The following is a 23,917-nucleotide window of genomic DNA, read 5'->3' on the forward strand; positions in this document are numbered from 1 at the left end:
TAGGTTTTTTTGAAGAGATGTCAGGTGCTTGGCTCGGATTTTAGATGAATTGCAAAAACATCATCAAATTATTGATTTGAAAAAGCTAAAACGGACTTAGAATTTGTTCGACTTGTGATTGCATCATGAGCAAATATTGGCCAAGTGTCTGGGAACGTGTCAGGTTTTTTTTTGTGGCCATGTTTAAGCTCTTCCATAAGTTGTGAAAATAGGTCTATGCATGCCAATATTTTATTTCTTAATACATTTTGGGTTTGAGAAAGAGTTTGACAGAAATTCAAAAAGGGAAATCAATATTTTCAGGACACACTAAATAAATAAAAGATCCACTGTTTGTTGACTGTAATGTTGAGACATTAAAGCAGCATCCAACTTTTAAACACAAAGTTCAATTTACTCAATATGAGGAGTACTACTCAGTCTGTGGAAATAGTTATATAATTCTCCTGTGGCTTGTCACAGGACATACCAAAATGTGATAATCAATCAGTCAGCTTGTTTTTCAGAACAAGACTTTAGACCTAGATCTGTGAACTGCATAACAAAAGGTTTATTCGGGGGGCATGAAACATATGATGAAAGAGGTTATTGAGCTTCATTGTGAAAGTTTAGGATCATCATGTGGAGTTTAACTAGTGCTGTAAGTAAGAGCCTGAACGTTGCCTGAAACCTGTCTCTCTCGCTTCCATAATGCGTGTGCAAGTCCCCAGTCTCTGGCTACATAAAATTGATGGACTACTTTTTCATTCAGAGGAAATGATAACTGATTAAAATTATGCAAGATGAAAGATGAGAAAATATACATCAGAAAAAAAGACTATGGTTGCCTGTACTGACAGTTATTTGAGGGTTTTTTCCACATATACCGTTTGTTAAGCCCTGTCGTTTTAGAAGAGATTCAGGTTATTCTCAATAATCAACCTGATTGAGGAATACTTCTGAAAAAAAATCTTATTGGATTGTTTTGATATTCTAGAGCCAAGAGGATTTAAAGAACTGTTTTCTTCTTTCTTTGTAACTTTACTTGAATAAAACATGCCATGCTCAACATTAAAGGATTTTTACAGAACATGTGCATGCAAAAAAATCTGTTTTAAAATAAGTTTGAATTATTTTAAATGAGTTAATTTTTGTATCCATTTTTAATGTTTATGTAACATTTTGTTTACACATTTGTGATCATTAATAATTGATTTCTTTAAACCATATTTACTGACTTTTATAGTTATTGTTTTCTTATGTCCTTTTTAAAGTAATGTACATTTTTGGGTTAATGCCTTTGGGAGCTGCTGTAGCAGCATGGCCTCTAATCAGCCTAATATGTGACACCTGTGCCTTGCCTAGAAACATCTCCAACTGTGAAAAAGTGGAAATTTAAGATATTAGTGGGCTGTACTTAAATACTTTCAATTCATTTTTGGAGGATATTTCTCGCTAAAAAAGCGTCCACGCCTAGCCATTGAGGTCAAAACATTTATTTTTCAGCCATTAGTAGGCTATAAGTCACAAACATTTGATAATGTAATTTGTTATATAAAGAATTATAAAGTTGAAGAGAGTTAAAATGGAGAAAAAGAAGGCCTACTGCAAAAAACTATTCTAAGTAAAATGTTGAATTAATCCTGCTTTAAAATGAAGAGCAAAGGTGTTTTTAAAATAAAAATAAAAAGTGTGCAGTGTTTACAGTGGGCTGTTCTTTGTCTCCTCAGCTAACTCAAGCAGTAAAACAGTAAAAGTGACTGTTGTTCCTATCAGGCATCACAGAGCAGAAGTTCAGTCACTGTTATCTGCAGGCTCCTCACAAGGTGCTCACTCACTCACACTTTCAGGCCTCACTCAACACAACAAAGAAACTTTTAGGTAAGTCGAGCCACAGTTCACTCACATAACATTGAACAGCACTCAATGCTCAGGCTGACATGTTGAGTTTTATGTGGGTGAATGCGTTTGGTTAATAAGTGCCTGTTCTGATTAAGCTAGCTTTAGTTAGCAGACAGCTTTAAGGCTATCTAATCGTCACAGGAGTAAACAAGTCTGCATTTTAATGGCAACACGGCAAACAAAATCTTTTGAAAATGTATATATTCAGCTTTCATTTGTAGAAAGTGCAGAGTTAGCTTTAAAAGGGTTTATGTTTTATACCGTGATGTATCCACTAGCAACGCCGGTGGAGGCCGCGCTTCCATCAGGTCATCACAGGTGACATCCCGCTCATTACATAGCCAGTGTGCTTTTCTTTCACTAGCTATATGTGTATTATTAATAATTGTGAGCTCACTGTTTTCAAATAATGGTTTTATTTAAGTGTCACATTGTTTCATTAGCGTTTACAGATAGCAGATCGTATGATTTTTACCTTCACTCAGTATTAGAGTTGTGACAATTCACTAAACTCTAGATATGAGTCATGATACCGTGTTTAGGATACGATTCTCTCACCATTTATTTTACAAAATGAGACTGGAGACAAATGATGAGTGAAAAGGACTCGTCCAGCTCTGCTAACCCGCTTGTCAGTGTTTTTTTTGTTTTTTGTTTTTTTCTCAACAAGTGGAGGTGCTAAAAGCTTCACATCATGGTGTAGATGAAGCGCTGCATCGTGTTCGTTGTGCTGTTTGTGTAGTTTCTGTCTTCTTCAATTATTTTCACAGTATATTTATTTTCTGTTATCTTCTCACCTTGGGAAAGCCAAAATGCTTCCACACATCTGATTTAAAAGACGGTGGTGTGTCCTCCATTTCAAAATCTTGCTTTACAGCTGCTGAAGATCACCATATCATTTATTTTTCAAAGTACCAATGTGAACCTTGAAACCTTTAAATCCATTTATCAAGAATTTATGATAAATCTTTACATCCCAAGTATTAACCTGCCCATGCCTTAATATTTTGTAAACAAGGAAATAACTCAATATAACACCTTAAACGTTTTGTTCTGCAAGAATGTGTAAACAAAAATTGGATATGTTTTTACCCATTACTGGCCTACAACATTTTACAGCTGTAATAGAAGAGTTTGAGTTTATACCATGGATGGTAAAAAGGTTTAACACTCAAAGCATGTGATCATAAAATATGTTGCTTGAACCATTGCCATGGTTGAAGTTCACTACCGAGCATAATGTTAAAACGGAGAGAAAATGAATTCCGTAAAATTATACAATGGTAGAAAAACCCAAAAGATAAAATATAATACTGTTAGTAAAATATAAAGGTTTATTTAGTATTTGTTTTTTTGAATGGAGTACATTCAGTTGTGGTGCCTAAAGAAGTATGTGGCTTAAATTCTAATTTTTCTATTTCTTTATTTTCTTTTAAGTGGCCTGTTCAGCAATGGATAAAAGGCTTCTGTTATAAATATTTCCATGTAAAACTACTTGTGCATAATTAGTGTCTTGTTGAAAATTAGAGATAGTAGGAAGGTTCATCCCTTCTCCATCCTAGGAAAAAAATGATACTGATTGATGTCAATCAAATTGGTGTGAATCAGAGGGGATTAAGAAGCAGAGACACTATGAGACACTGAAAAATAAAACAATAGGTGGGTTTACAGATTCAAAGATACACAAAATCCAAACATCAAACAGATATACAGATGTTTTCTTTTGACATTGGATTTAGCTCCATATTTGATTTCAGGATTGACTACAAAAGAGTGCTTCATCTTATTCAAACATTGGGCCCTGTATCTCCAGTTTGATGGTTTTGCTGTAGTAAAAGAAAGTACTTAAGTGCAGGGAAAATACCTGTAAATTGTACTCAGGCAAACAACTTGAATGGTTTCTTTCCTCTTCCTTGTCTCAGCAGAGCATGGGATGAGAAAAGATGTCACTGACCGTGACCGACAATAACCTCAGTGAAGGGTGCATCAGCACTAAATGCACACTGCTGCATTTCACCGTGTGCGCATGAGTAGAGCTGGTCATGTGACACTGTGGTGTGGTGGCTCTGTGTTTTCGTCTCTCATGGTAATTGGCTGAGACTGATCTTTCTATATAGTAGTGATGGCACACATTTTATGAAGTCATGTGAGCATCATAACACGTGCAATATTTAATCTTAAAAAGTAAGTCACGAGTAAAAGAAGAAGGGAACCATTCAATAATAACAATGGATTTAATTGAGGTTGTGTGCATACAATCATCTTCCCATTGTTAAGACAATGTGAAAACATTGTACTATTTTTTTCTTACCAGGTTTAATATAATTATTGTTTTTATGTTGAGATAATCAGGCGGACCCCTTTAACATATTCTAATGAGTGTATGTAGGAAGTAAACACGGCTTCTTCTGCATGACCTTTTGCACCTTGGTGGTCAGAGTTTACAGGAAATAACTCAGAGGAAGTTTCTTTACCTCAAATGCACAAGTGAGACGCTTCTTGTTTAACCTCTGCGCTGTGTGAGTGTGTGAATTGGTAGCGACTTACTCTCATTTGTTTTGCTTTGAGCCAAAGTTTAAATGATATCCTTTTAGCTGGGACTTCCAAACCTTACTTCCTCCTCACATGCAGCCACATTTCCAAGGGTTCATGACCTATTTCCATGCTTTTATTGCCTCTGAACCACTCTGTTTGCCAACAGCAAACCTTTAACGATGGGCTGTTCTTAAAGTTCTGTTTCTCTCCCTGCACTTATTGCTTCCTCTTTGTTTTAGCACCCAGTCTATCAGGTCAAGGCTGAGAGGAACTAGAAGTACAGGATCGTCTTGTCAAGATGTGTAATTAGGTTGACGGCTTAGATTTTCTTTGGCGGTGCTAAAATTAGGGTTTCAAAACAGTGTCAAAGTATGCATTGTGTTCCTTTTGAACGAGTTTGAAGTGGGTCAGCCTACGCTTAGTGACTCACTTTCCTGAATTTAAATTTACTCCTACAGTTGTTTAGTTGACTGAATACTTCAGCATCTTTAATAAGATACCCATCTGCAGAGGTGGGGAACGTTTTCAGATCACTCGTCTCAGTTATACCACACTGTTAAAACAGTAACACCATGTGTCCATATGTAATATTAGAAAAATGCTCTTCCTGTTTCAAAACCCGTGTGCAGAGAAGTGTCCCCAGACGGTCACGGAACAGACATCATGATGCTGGAATAGTTGGTTTAATTGTTTTAAACTATTCTATAGAAAATCTTCACAATTAACGGAAAGGAGAAACATTTGAGAAGCTAAAATCCACTTTGCTTGAGAATTAAACTTCAATATTTACAAACAAATGTGTTTTTACTGATTCATCATTTTCATTCTAAAAGGAGAATAGTAACTTCATACAATAGTGGATGTGTCATTTTGAATGAAACTCATTGTTTGCATTGTGCTTTTATTTGAATCTGATTTTGCATAGTAGTTGTGGTTTCTAATGTGCAGTGGACAGTAGCCTGTTTCTGTCAGAGCAGAGCTGTAAGTACTACTACTATAAATAAAGATAGTTTATTTAATATGACATAGAGTCGTGACAGAGAGTGGGGAAAAACGAGCCCGTTACTGGTCCGTTTTGAACATCAGAAACAAGTAATCCCCTTCACTTCTTTGCTTATTAGAATTTTAAAAAGTTTGAGCTCATAGAAACTGACTTTCAGCTCTTTTTTTACAGTTCACAACCCAAAAACATTTGTCTCTTGAATATCGCCATTTTTATTCATTTACTAATTAATCAAATGAATCTAGAATAAAATGGAAGTTTTTCCAATTTAAATTTCATATGAAGATGTTTGTTTTGTTGAAGAACAGAACTTGACTTAACCACACAGGTTTGTTGAAGGCTCAGCTGAAACCAAGAGTGACTTTCACTGCTTTGATGTAACCTTTAGAAGATGTGCATTTAGCCCTTCTCGCTTTTCATACCACAACTATTGGTCCTTAGTGGACATTTGTCAGGTTTTTATTAACAAAATTCTTAGTGGCAGATGAGTTGATTGTCATTATTTCAAGGCTCAAAAAGCGAACAGTGGTAGAAAATACAATGAAATAACAATAAGAAGGATGTGTAAGGTTTGAACCATGTAGGTCCCAGGATGTGGGATGTGTATATTTCACTCAGTGGAAAGTTATACAGCAGAAGCTGCAAAGCTGCACATGTAATGTCCTGAAGAACCTTTGCATTGAGTTTGTCCGACAGTAACCCAGCCAGCATCTGCAACGTGTGTGCAGGAGAGTATCTCTGTGGGGGGATGGGCTGGAGTTTCATAGCATCATCTGGCAAAGTGTGTGTGTGTGTGTGTGTGTGTGTGTTTTCTTTCTGCTATTTCCCCCTCCCTATTCATTTGGGCTTGCGTGGCCTTATACGGAGAATGGGTTTTGTGGTGTGAGCAATTTCAGCCAATCAGGCTGCTTTGTAAGGATAGAGGAAGGGAGGGGGGGGAGTGTGTGTCTGCAGGAAGCTGGCTGGTTTGTCTGGGTGGGGTTTTCAGGGGGGTGGGACCTACCAAGCCGGCTAGTGTTTGAAAATGAATGATATGCTCGCTCAAGTAGTAGAAACAGAGCACAGCCGGTGTATGAGTGTGTTTGTCTGTGTGAAGCTGTAAACTGAAGCCAAAGCATTTGAAGAGAGGGACCATACAAGAGGAAAGCATTTAAAACAAAGTGGGAGAAGAATCACATTCCAGCAATGCAATGTAAGTACCACTATCTCCCTTTTTATTTTATATCGCTTCAGATATTTTACTTTTGACCCTCCAGCTTTTACTAAGAAGATCCGGTTTAGTAAGAAACTGGCTGGTTAGAAGACTGCTTTACAGTGTGTTTCAATATGAATTGACATCATTGATTTGAATTTAAATTGGTTATTTCCTTTAGTGTTATTTATACCATAAGCTGGTTGAAATTTGCCTCAACCCCTCTCTGATATTTACCTTAGTTAAAATGTATTGCATCTTTTTTTTTTTTTTAGCCTGATTTGAGAACAGCCATGAGTCACAACCTTTACTTTTGAACAGAGATGAAATCAACGTCTTCATCTCCCTCTACACACATTGTGAGGCCAGTGTGTGCTTGCAAAAAGGGTGTAACCCCAAACAGAAGATCTGTGTGAATTGAAGATGCATTTAAAGCCTGGTCTCAATGTCATTAAAATATCTGCTCAGGCTTAAAAGATTTGACACTGGACCAAATATGTTGATGTTAACCTGAGAGCTGTGCAGAGAGGATGCTGAGGATCACGCCCAGTCGTAAAAGTGTCTCTCTGCTCAGAGGCAGCAGCTTGCTCCGGAGGAGGAGGAGGATCATTCATTGGATGTATTGATTGAAAGAACATGTAATCTCACGTTTCGGTTTAGGCAGTGGAGTGGAGAGAGCTGTTATCTTGGACAGGAGGGGACAATACATGAGAATGGAGACAGGCGTGAAAGGAGGGGTGGGGTTTTGTCTGCTGTGTTTGACGGGGGATTAACCCAACTGAAGTTTTGAAGGCATTGTGCGCTAATGTTGGGGAGCGTCCCTGGTTTTTGTTATGATTGTCCATGCTTTGTCGGAGAATGGTGTTGCGATAGACTCGTCTTCTACTCAAATCGTTTCATAAAATAAATGAAGGTTTATCTCTTTTCCTTGCAACTGTTGCTTTTCCCTTTCTGAATTGAACAGCTGTTGCACGACTCTGCTCTACATTCATAATCCCCTCCTGATCACATAGACGCGGTCACAACAACATCATTTTGCATACTGATAAAAAAAATTACCAGCTCTCCAGTCATGTCAATAAATTCTGGCCTAAAAAACACACATGTCCAACTGAAGGACATGAAGGACATGCTTTCTGTAAGTAAGAATAACTAGTGTGTTCAGGCTTCTTTTCTGTGTTATGTAAAAGAGAATTACATCTTTTTGTGTTTGAACCACATAATAGTCACAAAATTTTAAGGCATCAACAAGTTCAGACTTTTTATTTCTTATGATTTCACCAAAAACATTGAATCAATCTGCAGGTTTATCTATCCTGAACATTTACAGTAGATAAAACGTTTGAGTAGCGTTTAGAAAAGGACCGTGGGAGCACCGACAGCAGCACTTGTCGGTGTTTTGGTGTTTTGCAGTCTATCAAATACATATAATATACATATACACATAATAATATACGCCACCCTTAACTTAATGTATGAACAGACTGTGTCGACAGAGGACCAATCAAAGAGCTTGTTAAAAATCAAAGAATGCTTGCTTTGATTGGTTGCGATCCAAACCAAACAAATAAGAATCCAGTTCTGAATTCATGTAACATTAACCGGAGCAGTTTCGATTACAGTCGGTGTTTGATAGCAGCTGTGAGCTTGTTATTTCTGACACTGTTGTTATTGTTTCGACTGAACATACTCGACGTATTTCTATGCTGCTGTATTTACCGAGGAGACTTTGGTTTTGCTTTCGGTTGTTGAGTAGTTTTAAGTTGATGGAAGTCCCGTAAACATCCCATGTTGTTTTTTTGTTAGGAAACTTCAGCTTTAAAGTACCTGAGCTTCAAACTTAAAGTGAAAGTGACACTTTTGGTGGAACATGTTGTTTTTTGGCAAGTAACCCATGAAACCCTTAATGACGAAATACTGAAAGTTTCAGTCAAGCATTGGGTTTCTGCAACAAGAGGGGGGTGACCCGAGGCATTCATCATCAGTCTTGATGTGATGGACTCGTGATAATGGATCATCAGACCATGTCGACATGAAAAGAAGAAAGTGGGCTTGCTAGAAACAGCCTAAGGGTACTTTTAGTCTGATGTTAAAGCTTTTATTCATTTATTCCAGACGAGGAAATGAACCTCTTCCCAAAATTGGTATCACGCCCCTCATCGCTCCCAACCATTGACCCTAACAATGACAAAGACCTGACCAAGTAAAATCCCTGCCTTAAATCAGAACCCCAGTTCCTTCCATATCCATCCTCAAATGAGCTCTGTTTAATTCTGCTGGAAACCCACGCCCTCTCACGGCTGTGTCTCTGAGGAATGTACAGCTGCACTGGGGAGGAAGAGGTGAATTAAAATGGCAGCTTTGCATTCGTATGTGTCCACGTGGGATCATCTGATGACTAGTATTTATTTATTTATACAACAGGGATGATGACACTTGATGGTGATGGCTTCTAATTCCTCTGAGGACAGTTTTCAGGAAATGGTGGCCCTGTCATTTCTGCTTTTTAACGCTTTTATAAGGTTCACTGGAACGTATCCTCGTTTATTTATAAATTATTTGATTATTTGCGGGTTCCCAGATATGCGTCAAACTCTTCAGCCGTGATGGAAAATAGTTTGACTCCTGCTCTCTGACCCCTCTGGAGCCTGTTTCATTCCTCTTATCCCCTCGCTTTTTTTTTCTGCCACAGAGGCGGGACATGACAGGCTGCTGCCACAATAAGCAGACGAAGCCGCTGGTATGTGTTTTCAGCCCTTTTAAATAAACAGGCCAGCAGCAGCAGCAGCTCAGATCTGGGGTTTACAAAAAGACGGGAGGCTTGGATGAGAGGTGTGTGGTTCTGACAGTGGATGAGTGGGGATGCTTTATTGTTTAGGAGGCTCTGTTGTGCTTCCTATGATGAGGCGATGGCAGAGGCCGTTTAGGATTCCACCTGAGATTGTTTAGCAATGGAGATGCTCAACTTTTAAACACTGTAACAACATGTAAACAAAACTGGCTGATTATGATGCTGTCTTATCTCTGACCATCCGGTTACGTTTGCCTTTTCTAAAAGTTTAAGGAGTGCAGCAATGGAAAGATATTTAAAAAAATTTTTTTTTTTTTTTTTTTTTTTGACCAAGCACTGCAGTAAGAGACTGTCATCTATAGCAGGACTTTCCACGCTCGCCTTCATATGTTCCCCGCTGTTCTGTCAACAGAACAGTCGTTGTATAGACAGTGTTTGTTTATCAGCTCATACAGGCAGCAATAGAAGGGGCATCAACAGAGACATCCAACTATACGTCGTGGTTGTCCTTTAAAGTATGTTTGTTTGTTTACATCACATGCAGCTGTTTCTTTTATAAACTTTGACACACTACACATATTTAAAGACACAGTACGTCTTTATTTAATAACAGGCATCATGAAAGTGTAAATGTAAATACCGACGAGACTAGAGCTGCAGCTATCGAATATTTTAGTAATCGAGTATTCTATCGAATATCCCGTCGATTAATCGAGTAATCTAATAAATCATACTTTTACTTAATTAAGGTTTAACTCGTCTTGGGTCGTCCCTACAAACCTGCTTCTTTGCAGTTACCATGGAAACGCCTGCTTGTTACAGCCAACCACCTCTGCTCTACAGCTGCTGATGATGCTCACCATATTACTGACAGGGTCCCAAATTCACTTTCTGATTCACTGGTCAAGGCGGCAGGTAGATGAAAAATACAGGCCAAACACGTTTTAATGGCTGAAATAGCAAATAGTGTTTTGTGTAGCCTACACATCTGTTACAGGTCATTTAATTGAGAAAGCATTATGTTCTGTTGAATCAATCACAGAATCAATCATTATGTCAGATAAGGAAATTGAGAAACTTTAAATATATATTTGCTAAATTATTATTCCACAAACAAGTTCTGTCTTGATTTAGCTTTGACAACATCAGACATTTCATATTATCAGCCTGTTTATTGTTAAAAGTGTATCTCTGTCTGCTCCTGCAGCGCGTGCATTCAGCACGCTCACAGACTACAGAGACCGTAGACATACGTCTATGACAGAGACTGTGAGAGGACGTTGCTATCGTTATGTTAGCTGCCAACACGGAGAGAGTGAACGGCGAAAAGCCGACCGTTTGACCGGATCACGTGTTCCCGACTGGGTCGTGTGGATCACGGATCAACTGTGTGCTGACTAAAAGTTAAAAGGGGCACGCCGCGCTCGTGTGTGCGTGCGTGTGTGTGCGTGTTAGCGTTGAAGTGTGTAAGAGAGAGGAGCAGGTAGCTGCAGCTACATTAAACGTGTTTTATACTCATACCAAAGTTTTGATGACGCAAAAAAAACAAAAAAAAACTTAACGAAGCCTCGAGGCAGCGAAAATTCCTCGATGAATTTTTGTAATCGAATTATTCGAGTTATTCGAGGAATCGTTTCAGCTCTAGACGAGACGCAGCCGGCTGTCACTTTGGTGTTACTCTCTCTCAGTTAGAGCACAGGAGCAATCCTTTTGTCTTATTTAAAAGTCCTAAGAAGGACTAAATCCTGCTCCAAAATAATTTCTAAATCTCAAAAAAAAAAAAAGTATCAAATAAAAGGAATCCACATCCTGAAATGATAAACAGTATCTCGTAGTTCTGTGGGATGCACTGTTCCTGTTTTGATATTCAGAAAAGAATACTCAACATAGAGAATAGTCTTAACTCGGAGAGATGGACCCAAACTAAAGGACAGACAGGTTTTTGATACCTGTGAAGAAGGTTGGATGACAAACTGCTTTTTCGAGATGAACCTGCGACCGCATTAGGTTCTGCTTTCATAAATGTACAGTATGAGCATCTTTTATTGTCCACAATCCTCACACCTTTCCATGTTTCATGAACTCTTTCAGTGACCGCGTGTGAGCCCAGCGCCGTGTCTGAAGCCGTGGTGATGGACCCTCAAAGGGCAGGCGGCTTCCTGGAGTCGTCCTGTGGCGCCGGCAGCTGCGCAGCCTCCCTCGACGACGGCATTGCTGATACAGCAAAGTAAGTCCACGCGAGCGTAGCCAAGACTCCTTGACAGCGGCGTCGCCTGAGCTTTGATTGTACGAGAGAATACATCACAAGAGTCACAAAATGACCAGCATGGGTCACGTAATGAAAGTCATTCCTCTGGTTTTTAGTGTGTAGACTTATTTTATTCCATGTTCTAAAAAATAATTCATTCTAAAACTACAAAACTGAGGCTTTAAAATATCGACTCTTACGGTTAACATTCACTTTCAGGATGATGCTGATGTGTGGCCACATTTTCCCCAGAGGAGGAGACTGAGGGCGGTTACTTTGGGAATCCACTCTCTTAATTGCAATGTTTTGTCTCTTTGCTGTTCCTTTAGTGAGTCTTCAGAGGAGGAGTCCGCAGGGGAAAGGGAAGAGGACATCGGCGCACATGATGATGTCACCAGCAGCGCCATGACAACAGAGGTCCTCGCTGAACAGACCGTAAACACAAAAACAGGTGAGGGAAGGAAAAATAGACACCTTGATTCCTCTGCTTCTCTCAGAAGACTCTTGCATGTTTTGCAGCCAGATGAACATTATGATAATGGTTGTGCAGACACAACAGGGTTTTGCCTTTATTTGCTCGAGTCGCTGTTGTCAGCATTAGTGGATGTGTTTTTTCTTCTTTTTTTTATCTTCCTGAGGAAGTGAGTACAACAGAAGTGGGCACATTCTTTTGCAGAAAAAAAAATCCACTTTCCTTTTCCCGTCTTCAGCCTCCACTTTGAAACTCCTTCCTGTCTCAGTAACAGAAAGGAAAAACAGCAACAGTCAAACTTATTCCATGATATCAGTAAATGTGACGTTTAGTTTCAAGTAGAACAAAAAGGCTGATGTAAGTTCTAATAAGTAAAGTGACTTAAAGTCTAAATAAACTGACTGGTAACTTCATAATGAGCACAGAGTGAGTGGAGCAGTAAATCAGTACACAGTCAATGAGCCACCATGATTTAGCTCCTCTATAAAAGAGACAACGATCCTGCCTGCGTTTGCTCAATGACACTCTTATTTAGTTTGAGTTGTTTCTATTCGATGTTCTTATAAACACTTTAATTAAAGTAGTAGTATCATTGGTGTAGCGTTAGCCATCTGCTTTATTGTGTGTGTTCATTTTATTGTCATGAAAGTAATTACTGAGACATCTTAGTATGTGAACAGGGATAGAGATGGGTCAAACAGTAAAATGATTCAACTTGATTTTTAAATCATGTTTTGTTTTTTGGGGGGGGCTTTTTGTTTTTACCTGATGAGAGAGAGAGAGAGAGAAGTGCTGGAAAGTCGTCAAAGGCCTGACTTGAACTTAAGCGGCTCACAGCCTCCTAGGTGGGGTGTGACCCAACCGCTGGGCCGTCTGCGCCCGTTGAAGCCTCGACTTTAAGGGTTAAACTGACTGTTAGTGCTCACTGCTCTAACGCTGGGATCTCCGACCGTACAGGAAGCCCTTCTGCATACATGTGTGACCCGTGTGGAAGTTCAAAATGAGGAAGTCGTTATGTAAACTGTGATTGCTGTTTGCAAAGGATATTTAGTTTTAGTTACTGTAAAGTGTTATGATGACCAAATGTTTTAAAAAAAGAAAAACTGTTACATTTTATCGTTAACTTCGAAGGTTTAAAAAAACATCTTGCCAACATGTTTAAGAGCTTATTGTGTTTCATTTGTGCTCCTTATTTGTTTTAGCTTTCATGAAGTGTCTTGTTCCTTTCACTCTGAGAATACTGTCCTGACTCTAAATGTATTTCACTTTCTTCTTCTTCCAGTGAAGGCCGAGCGCCCAAACTCCCTGTCAGTGCCAGCAGCAGGAGAGCCCGGTCTGTGGAGCTCACGGGGGGACGCAGAGGTCAAACTGAGGATGGGGGACTCCGGTCTGGCTGCAGAGACCCCTTTGACCATCAACCAGATGTTCACCTCTGCAGTCGAGCGCTTTGGCGACTTTACAGCCCTGAGCTGGAAAGAGGGCGAGCAGCAGAAGACTCTGAACTACAAGGACTACTACCAGACCTGCCGCACTGCTGCCAAGAGCTTCCTCAAGGTACATTTTTAAAATTTACAGTGAAATGTTTCAAACAAGAAGTTTTATTTGAAGGGATCAAACCATGACATCTTATTCTCCCTGTTTTTATATTGTGATCTTGCAAAACCACCAAAACCTCGAGCTTTAAGCGTTACAGATTTCATCTCCAGTGCTGGAATGTCAGTGGACACTTTTCTGAATGAAATAAATTTTTAAGCAATATGACATTTATTGTATGTATTTTATTTGATAACTGTCTAAAACAATAGTTATCACACATGAGTGGTGATAAGTGATAAATCTCATGTAATTAATTTGATATGGAAATATACCTTCTTCTTATTCTTCACGTTTTTCTTGCTTACTTTGAGATTTAAATGAGAACAAACTCAGAATTGTATAATTTCTGGAAAAACTTTGCAGTTTGCAAAAGTTGCAGTTGCGTAAGTAAGTAAGTTCCTCGGGGTAGTCTCACTTCCAAATATACAACAGTTACACAACCTACATTTATATGAATAGAGCAGTACTTTCATTTTACATCATCCAGAATCATCCCTCAGTTTCTAAATGTGTAATGGAGATTTTTTTTCGTTTTAAACAATCAGCTCTTTGTCAAAATGAGTTTCAAGCTCTCTTATTTTAGTCATAGTCGAGCAGAACACTGTGTGAGGGAATCGAGCTTCCAACATGAGCTCGCAGCTGTTTTGTACTACAGGACGAGCAAATTATTTTTTTCTTCTGAATCCACATGAGGCCATGTGAGCACATCTATGAACACATGAGAAAACGTTCCAACATGTGTCTCTGTAGTTTAACGCACAAACTAAAGACAACTTGTTGCTTCCATTGATGCCGGCTGTCAGGCAATCGTACGTTTAGCTTCAGAGGTCAAACCTCCCTTTTTTGTCTGTTTAGCTTCCTTCCTGCTTCCATAGAGACTGCGTCTCTGGAAACAGGCTCCAAGCAACCAAGAGCACTGATTACTCTGTGAGGATCACAACTGTTTAACATGATCTCCAAATGTTTAAGGCTTGAAGTCCAACTTTATTTCAGACTTTGTTTAGGGCATGTATGCAATGACACTTTGAAAAAGTTTGAAAATAAAATAAACGTTTTGTGAACTTTTAGAGGACAGAGTAATATTTGACCTTCAAAGATAGAAGAGCCATGAAGTGTAACAAAACCCTTCACTTACAGCAGAGTTTACATTGTGTGTTGTCAAGCCACCATTTCTTTACTTTACTAGTAAAGTTACTTAAATACCTGAACCGATGAATAACCAAACAATTTGCAATAGATTTGAAAGTTTAAAACGGCATAAGTCTGTCCCTAAACTATTTTAAATGAGAGCAGTTAGCCCGATCTAAAAGATGATACCATATCATAATCCCTTCAAAATGATCTACTGTCTAATTGGCTCCTCGAAAGGAATACCATCATGATGTTGTCTCTATTTGAGGATAATCAAACGGCTTCTTATTTTCATGTTTCTCCAGCTGGGCTTGCAGAGATATCATGGAGTCGGCATCCTGGGGTTCAACTCGGCTGAATGGTTCATCTCCGACATTGGAGCTATTTTAGCAGGGTGAGTTTAACGCATCGTCGTCAGGATTTCAGAGTTTGTGGGACTCTTATTAATCCTGTCAGTTTCGCCTCACTTGCATGTCAGTCTTTATGTAGGTTAGTTAACCCAATGTGTGAAATGTGAAAATGCCTGCAAACAACATGGGGAGTCACCCAGTTCAGCACGTAGCCTCATTAAAGGCATCTTGAATGATGGATGACAGAGGTATGCTGAACAGGAGGCTAATAAACTGCAGCAATGTCCCTCGACTGAGATCCTTCTTTACTTTAACTTTAGTGTCATTTTTCTGGCACGGGATGTTCATGCATCATCGTACACCTCCGATAAGGTTTTAAATACGTCTTCTCACTGTGTGCTGGTTATGTAGGAGTTAGCACGCTGCTTCTCTTCTGCAGTGCATGCATGAAAACTACACCTGAATATCAATGAATAAAAGTCAAAGCCTGCAGTCATTCTGAGCAAACCGAACCACTTTTAATGTAGCTCAAAGCTGATCCTCTTACACCAGCAGTCATCTGCTGTGTGACATCCTTGATTTACTGCAACTGTGGAAGTCTGATCTCAGCATAAAGAAGAACAGCGAGTGATTTTCCTCTCGTGTGCCGACACCTTAAAGTGTTCACACAGGCTCTGGCTGTTTGTAAACTCCCTCACCTGCTTTCTGCTGAGGCGTGACTACAAGAATGTACACAAACCACAGTGGACTCGTCAAACTGGTCCTGAGGAGTGAAATCACAGTCTCAGTTTATTAACTAAATAGTCAAGGTATCGGCAAGTCATGTGGAAGAAAAACAATCGTGCTTGTCTCATGCGGCGTTAGCAGTGAACAAAGAACAAAGAACGTTAAGTTTTGTTCACTGTGTAAACTCCTTTAATCAATCTGCAGATTCATGCTAAAGACAACAGTATTAACTGTCCATCGAAGGATCTGTCAGTCATCAAAACTGGTGCAGATGCATGTAGGCTGATGCAAGTAAAGGGCTGTCTGTGGATTTATATGAATGTATTTAATGGAAAAACAGGACAGAACCTCATCTGAGCTTGTAATGGAAAAGAGAGTGTTTGACTCCTCCTGTGTGGTTTGCAGTGGGTTTGCTGTGGGCATCTATACCACCAACTCTCCTGAAGCGTGCCAGTACGTAGCAGACAACTGCAAGGCCAACGTAATCGTGGTGGAGAACCACAAGCAGCTTCAGAAGATCCTCCAGGTGAGAGCACAACTCCTGATGATAACAAAGATCCTATAGCACATGTCATGAATGTGTCTTCTTTAATACGAGATGCTGTGAAACATTATTCTCATTAAAGTATTCGTATGTCCTGTGAGTGAAGTCATCGTCTCAACGATTACGTTTCACACCTAAACACACAAATTGAATGGCTGAAATTCCCGTTCAACTTTGACATTTTTTCGCTCATGTCATAGTGTTAGTACACATTTAGATGTTCTGTTGTGTTGGAGTGACTCATGCCTGTGTGGATTATTGCCTGCAGTTATGTTCACATTAAGTGTGTTTTGTTTGTTCAAAGGTTGAAGACAAGCTGCCACACTTGAAAGCCATCATCCAGTACAAAGATGCACTCAAAGAGAAGAGACCAAATCTGTACTCGGTAAGCTCACAAATCCATCCGTGTGAAAAGTGACACTAGCGTTCACAAAGAGGAAGACTCGTTCATCCAGTCATTTTGTCTTTTGCGCCGCAGTGGGCAGAGTTCATGGAGCTGGGGCGCGACGAGCCCGACGCGCCGCTCGACGCAATCATCGCCAGCCAGAAACCGAACCAGTGCTGCACGCTCATCTACACCTCAGGGACCACGGGCCAGCCCAAAGGAGTCATGCTCAGCCACGATAATGTAAGTTACACGAAAGCAGTGAGACGTCACGTGTTTGACGGCAGAAACACACTCCTGTTTTCTGCGTGAACTGTTGGCAGGTTCTTACATACTGAAGGCATGAATCAGCCCAGATGTCTTAAGGAAGCTGAAATGACTTCACCTTTGTGTTGTTTACTCTAGTTAAATAAAGTCATACGTCAGCACAAAGCCAGCTGACTGAGGACATCGACGCTTGTTTTGATACACATACTTGAGGCTTATCAAAGTTTACTGAGGCATAAAATAGTGTTGTGAAACAAACTCACCCTTGTCACTTGTAAAAAAACATTTCTCCGTGTGACCACCCACATCCCTCCCTGCACTCAGGTCACATGGACCGCGCTCGCCACCAGCCGTCACGTGCGCCTGACAGACGCCACTCAGGCTCAGGAGGTAGTGGTCAGCTACCTGCCGCTCAGTCACATCGCTGCTCAGATGGTCGACGTCTGGGTCACCATGAAGGTCGGAGGGTCGACGCACTTCGCCCAACCAGACGCCCTGAAGGTGAGAAACGCGCGGCCTGAAGACATGAATATGTTCGTACTGAATCGTGTTTTCATGAAAGAAAAGTGCAGTTCTGACATGTTTTTGAAAAATCATCATTTTTGTAGCACTATCCATGCAGAATTCATTTCTCTTGTGAGAACAGGATAAATAAAACCAAAGCTAAGTCGAGACTCGGAGCAAGACACAACTTCTAAGAAAATTCCATGCAAACAAAAATGATTACCAAAAAGGCGTTGTCTTCTAAAAGGTCAAGATGGAGGGTCCGTCATACATAAAAACCAAGAATAAAGTGCAGATTTGATGGCATAAGCGTGTCATTTATTCTCATCTGTAAGCCTTTAAACTTAAAGTAATCATGTGCATCTTTCATAATGTGTCCTTTCATGGGAATTGTACCATTTTTTTCTGCTGTGTGAATTTGAAATGGCGCCTGCTATACTGAGCTGCTTCTTGTCATGCTCATCGTCATCACCCATCCACGTGGATCAACACACGCTAAACTCGCCATGTCCACAGGGAAGCAGATTAGAACGCATTCTAGAAAAAGGTTGAAAGATGTCCTCAGGGCAGACGTTTCAAGAAGCTTCTGTTTCATAGTATGTTTTTTTTTTTTCTTCCATGACTTCATGTGATATTTGTGTTCAAATCGCTGCTTTCTCACAACAGGGCTCTCTTGTCAACACTCTGAAAGAGGTGCGTCCCACGGCCTTCATGGGCGTCCCACGCGTCTGGGAGAAGATGCAGGAAAAGATGAAGTCTGTCGGAGCCAAGTCCTCAACCGTGCGCAGGAAGGTTGCTGCCTGGGCCAAAGACGTCGGCCTGCAGAACAATCTGACAAAGATGAATCAGTACGTACATCATGTTAGCATGGTCCTCTAACACAGGCGTCACAAGATGCAGCTCTTTGGGCTATAATAGCATGAAGATCTTCAACTTGTCATCACAATAGATGCAGAAGATCTTGGAATATTTCACCAGAGATCTCAACTAACCAAACATCAGCATTTATTTTCTTGGGACAGAATATGTTTGAGTAAAATGCCCATCATCCAGTTGAACCTGTCTGATTTCAGCTTGAACCAACAGACTGTTTGCAATGGCCCAGTGGGTCACCAAGTTGAAACGCACCAACATTTTATTATTTTTTTCTTTCTCCATAGAAGCGGAGCAGCTGGGCGCGTCCCGTTGAGTTATCAAATTGCCAAAAAACTTGTTTTTAAGAAGGTGCGTAAGGCTCTGGGCCTGGATCGCTGCAGCAAGTGCTACACAGGAGCCGCTCCCATCACCAAAGACACACTGGAGTTCTTCCTCAGCCTGGATATTCCTTTGTACGAGCTGTACGGCATGAGTGAGAGCACCGGACCACACACTGTCTCTATCCCTGAGGCCTTCAAGCTCACCAGGTAACGTTCTCTTCGACGTGATGTGACTCTCATAACTCTAAAAACTCAGATCTGATACCAGACATGTTTTTCCCCGCAGCTGTGGTAAAGAGATACCAGGATGCAAGACAAAGTTACACAACCCGGACGAGGAGGGAAACGGGGAGATTTGCTTTTGGGGCCGTCACGTCTTCATGGGTTACCTCAACATGCCCGACAAGACGGAGGAGGCTTTGGATGCAGACGGCTGGCTGCACTCTGGGGATCTGGGTAAACACGACAAGAACGGATTCCTCTTCATAACCGGAAGAATTAAAGGTGAGTTCATTCCAGAGAAAGATATCACTCAGGAACAATTGTACTGGCCCGACGAGTACATCTTAAGTTTCCAGCTACAGAAGAGTGCAAGAACATGTTTCCTCTAACATGCCCTGTGACTGACCCGATGTGTGTTCCTGTTTCATTTCTCAGAACTCATCATCACAGCAGGAGGAGAGAACATCCCTCCTGTTCCTATCGAGGATGCGGTGAAGGAGGCTGTGCCGCTGATTAGTAACGCCATGCTGATTGGAGACAAGAGGAAGTTTCTGTCTATGCTGCTCACCATTAAGGTAAGTCATATAGAAACTGAATTTTGGACCTGGGTTGTTTAAAAAGATTCAAAACAAGAACTGTGTGAAAGCACAAAGACAGATGTAAACAGATTCCCGTCAGCAGATGAAAAAAATTTTGTTTGGTGAATCTTGATGGTTTGCACGAGCGTCACATTTGTTAGGTTGCAGAGATAGATTTAGAAACGTAAACATCGGTTTATATCTTCAACACCAAAATCTATATTAAAAGGTTGTGTGGTGAATGATGAACGCAGGATTTTGTGCCCACGTATCATTTTTTTACTGGACGTGGGGTCGACTTTACAGCAAGCATGGCTCTGTGCAACACTGCTGGAGCTGAGAAGGTTAATTATATCAGCTGTAAACTGCTTCATTAATAATAGATTTTTCAGTTTGAGTATTTTTTTTAATTCAGCAACATTGAAGTTGTCTAACAGCTTCAAATTTTTTGGTTTCTTCACTTCTTTGTGACATTAACTGAACATATTCTGATTGTCGACTAAACAAGAAAGACATGGTCTTTGGATTTAAAAAAACTGTATTACTTTTTTAAAAACTTTTTTTCTGATTAATTTCAAACCAAACCAAAAGCTAAATAAAGAGAATTAATATAACTTCTGATGAAAACCATATTTAGTTGCGTCTATTTACAGTGTAAGTAGTGAGCAGATAACACGTCATGTTAAGGTCCGTTTAACAAAGTGAAAAGTATCAGATTGAGATAAAACATGGAATTTAGATCTTGATCTTTATTTCAACACAGGTCCTTCTCTTAATCTTTCAAACATTTTATCTTCACACCTTTTATCTAATCTCAGAGAAATAAACGGTATCTAAACTGATCACAGTAAAAAAAGACAAGCAGTAGATTCTTTACAAACATTTCTTCTCAAGTGCTGCCATCTAGTGGCATTTGAGGGAAACTGCAAGATGATGTGATTGTGGAAGATGGAAGATTTCACTATGGATTCCATGAGCTTCAAAGAACAGAAAAATTAAAATTTAAGTATTGAAATGAGGCGTTGTTTTTTTTTTCTGTCCAGTGCCAGGTCCACACAGAGACTGGTGATCCAGAGGACGAGCTAACACCAGAAGCTGTGGAAATCTGCAAGAAGCTCGGCAGCAACGCAACGCGCGTCTCCGAGATCGCAGGGGGACGAGACAGAGCGATCCACGCCGCCATTCAGGAGGGAATCAACCGAGTCAACGAGAAAGCGGCATCCAACGCTCAGCGCATCCAGAAGTGGATCATCCTGGATCAGGATTTCTCCGTTTCAGGAGGAGAGCTGGGTGAGTGCAGGGTGTGCTGATCTAAAGGCAGACAATTTTATTCATAGGACATGAATCAACAGTTATTTGGATTCAGTGTTGCCGTCCGTCTGTCAGTAAAAGCACAAAACGTCCCCTTCTTTCAGTTTCTGAAGAAGGTGTTGTATTCATTAATGAAGTTAATTGTGAAAGCAAAAATCTGAGTGTGTTTGCAAAGATGTATTGGCCAATTAAATGTGCCAAATGTGGTCACGTAGAATTTTAATTTCCTGTTTTATGCTCCAATTATTATTATCTGACCTCTCAGATTCAAACTGCAACTCAGCAATCCTATTGGTCCCTGTATTTACTGTTAGTCATGGTATTATCATACACTACAATATCAAGAGAAGAATGTGTTAACCTTATTTATAAAGTATAAACTTGACAGCAAATGAGAAAATCCACAAGGAGGCTGAATTACTTCTTTTTTTCTTTTCTTTTTTTTTCTTACATCCTCAAAGTAATCCTAACCCTACTGGTTTGAGAATGTAAGAGAATAAAAAATAATAAAAATTCAGCCTTCTTGTGCGAGTTTCCTGCCATCACCTGCATCCAGATATGAGGACTGACTGTGCACTAAAGCAAGGGCATCCATGTCAGTATAATTTATCATGTATAAACCGTTTTTTAAACGCGTGAATTATTCTCTCACAGGTCCCACCATGAAGCTGAAGCGGCCGGTGGTGGTAAAGATGTACAAGGAGCAGATCGAGAACTTCTACAAGGAGCTGACGACTCCAACCACCCCCGACAACCCGCTACCTCCAAAGTAGATGTGTCGCTCCTTCACATGACAGACGCACCTCCACATGACAAACGCACCTCCTCCTCTGTCCTTTTCTCTCCCTGCTGAGCCTTTTCCTTCGGTAAAGACGGTTTCGGTTGCCTTAAGTTTTGCTCGCTGTGTCTTGGTTTACATTTGCTGGTGCTCTTTAAAAAGGAAAGCAAACGTGTGAAGGCATCTTTAAGGCGATCAATAAGCTTAACTGACTATTTATTTGGATTAACAGTACTATCGGATAGATGAAGTAGCACGAGCTGTATGTAAGGAAAGCTGTTTATTTTTGCACTGAATTACTTGAGATAAAGAGACAGGATCCAAAAAGGTTATAGGATATTTTAGAGGAGTAATTTGTGTTTTTGAACATGTTTTTCTTAATTTATTTTCAGTTTGCCAAAGTTTTTTTGTGAGCTTCAAATGAAGAAACATTTCTAATGAAGGCTTCATAAGAAATTCAGCCATCATATCCAATGTTTACCTTTTACAGTCTGTGTACATGGGGTCATCTTAAAGATAAAATAAGCTTCTTCTTTTTTGTATCAATGTTAAAAAAAGACTAAGGTTTCCTGCGTAGTTAGTTGCAGAGAGGTGTGTTGAAGTGTTTCATAAATAATCCAAATTGTGTTTTCATGGCTGTAAAAAGACGTCATTGAAGCCATAGTTTGCCTTGTGTCATTGTGAAGTGTGTGTGTGATCTGTATGCTGACTCGCAGCATCCTGCACACCCGCCTGCTCCTGTTGTCATGAACAGGCCTGCGGTGTTTTGTGTAATTTTGTAAATAGGTTTTGCCTACATCTACAGCTTTCACTCATCTGTATTTAAATATATTCTAAAGGTTTCTGCCATTTATTCCCCCCCCCCCCAAAAAAAAATAATAATCAGTCATTCAAACCATTTATTGCACTCAAACTTTGAGGGGAAAGAGGAAGCAAAACAGGAAATGTACATAAATTAGAATATATGTAGGTGCATAGCAAATATTTCAACTGCATTGAGTTTTTTTATTGGTCTGTCCATCTTTGATGTTCCAAAACTCTTTGTAATCTGAAGAGCTGACCTTGTATATGAAGTATTTGTATATATATATATAAAACATATCGTAGGGACTTGAAGAAGTCTGGTATGCTAAAGTGAAGGTAAAGCGGTTATTGTTCGCTGAAGTCCAGGGCAAACCAAACGGATATTTAAATGTTGCTGAGGAAATGATGGTGTTTCAGGGAGTGTCATGGTGAGGGAGTTTCCTGCTATCTTAAATCCACTTTACAAAGCCCAGATTGACCATCCATCCCATGAACTGAAAAGTGTTGTCTAAAAAGTGAATTCAAAGAAACCTTTTGGCAAAACATTGAACTCACCAGACCTCTGACAGAGAACTGGACTCACCTGACCCGCATCAGCAGTTATTTGTTGTGACCAATATCAGGATTGAAATGGGAATATGCACATAGCTGGCCTGTGAATATTTGTGTTTAACAGTAATGGAATAAAAGTTGTTTACTCTGACACGTGAAGCTCTGTTTTTCTTTTCTTTGAGGGTTTCCCCATTCAATTTAGAAATGAAGTGATAAAAATTCAAAAGACCTTTTCTAATCAAAGAACCAGTATTTGACTCTTTTACTTACCTCACTTTCCCAAAGCCCTTCAGATCAAGACATTTGTCTCTGAAGCTTTAACAGCAGGAGAAAAACAGCGACCTTTCACAGAGAAGTTGATCCTGTGAATGTTATGGCATTTTGTTATTGGCTTATCAATAAATTGGCTAACAGTTACCACTTTAATTGTTACTTTGATATTTGTAATATATTCCATTTTTTAATTTAAATTAATAACTAGGAAGAATGATAAGATCTTGCCCTAAATAGTAAGTTTCATGTTTAAGTATTTCAGCCGTGCTACAAATAAAGGTCAAAGAAAGTTCATTTAAAATAAGTGTAAATGTACATTTTTCAGTGCAGTAGTGCAACACAAAACAAAAAAAATCACTGACGAGGCTTGTTCAATAAACGTTCTTCTTTGAGTGACTTTTCCTCGATCTATGGTCAATGCATCACGACGAGCATGATTACCCAGCATGCTGCTGCGTGTCCTTTTAACCCTGCAGACTGCATTGACCATCATATGAACCCTGCACACAGCCATGACCGGGTCACACAGCTGTCAATGAGCGTACACACACACACACAGGGCTCAACAGTACTTAATG

The 23,917-nt window shown here is 39.9% G+C and overlaps 1 protein-coding gene across 2 annotated transcripts; it reads left to right on the forward strand.

Moving 5' to 3' along the window:
• Positions 1 to 1,745: 1,745 nt before the first annotated feature.
• acsbg2 (acyl-CoA synthetase bubblegum family member 2) lies at positions 1,746 to 23,217 on the forward strand. Of its 2 annotated transcripts, none has more exons than XM_079349797.1 (15): positions 1,746 to 1,860; positions 11,494 to 11,629; positions 11,980 to 12,101; positions 13,405 to 13,676; positions 15,155 to 15,243; positions 16,331 to 16,451; positions 16,774 to 16,854; positions 16,948 to 17,097; positions 17,446 to 17,622; positions 18,292 to 18,473; positions 18,786 to 19,028; positions 19,108 to 19,325; positions 19,479 to 19,618; positions 20,665 to 20,911; positions 21,587 to 23,217. In XM_079349797.1, the coding sequence occupies exons 2-15, from the start codon at positions 11,535 to 11,537 to the stop codon at positions 21,703 to 21,705; spliced, it is 2,256 nt and encodes a 751-aa protein (XP_079205923.1). In that variant the 5' UTR covers positions 1,746 to 1,860; positions 11,494 to 11,534; the 3' UTR covers positions 21,706 to 23,217. The 2 variants fall into 2 exon arrangements, with proteins under 2 accessions (XP_079205923.1, XP_079205922.1); XM_079349796.1 differs by lacking the exon at positions 1,746 to 1,860 and adding an exon at positions 6,411 to 6,611.
• Positions 23,218 to 23,917: the final 700 nt, after the last annotated feature.

Source organism: Symphodus melops, assembly GCF_947650265.1.
Source record: "Symphodus melops genome assembly, chromosome: 8".
NCBI classification, from domain to species: domain Eukaryota; kingdom Metazoa; phylum Chordata; class Actinopteri; order Labriformes; family Labridae; genus Symphodus; species Symphodus melops.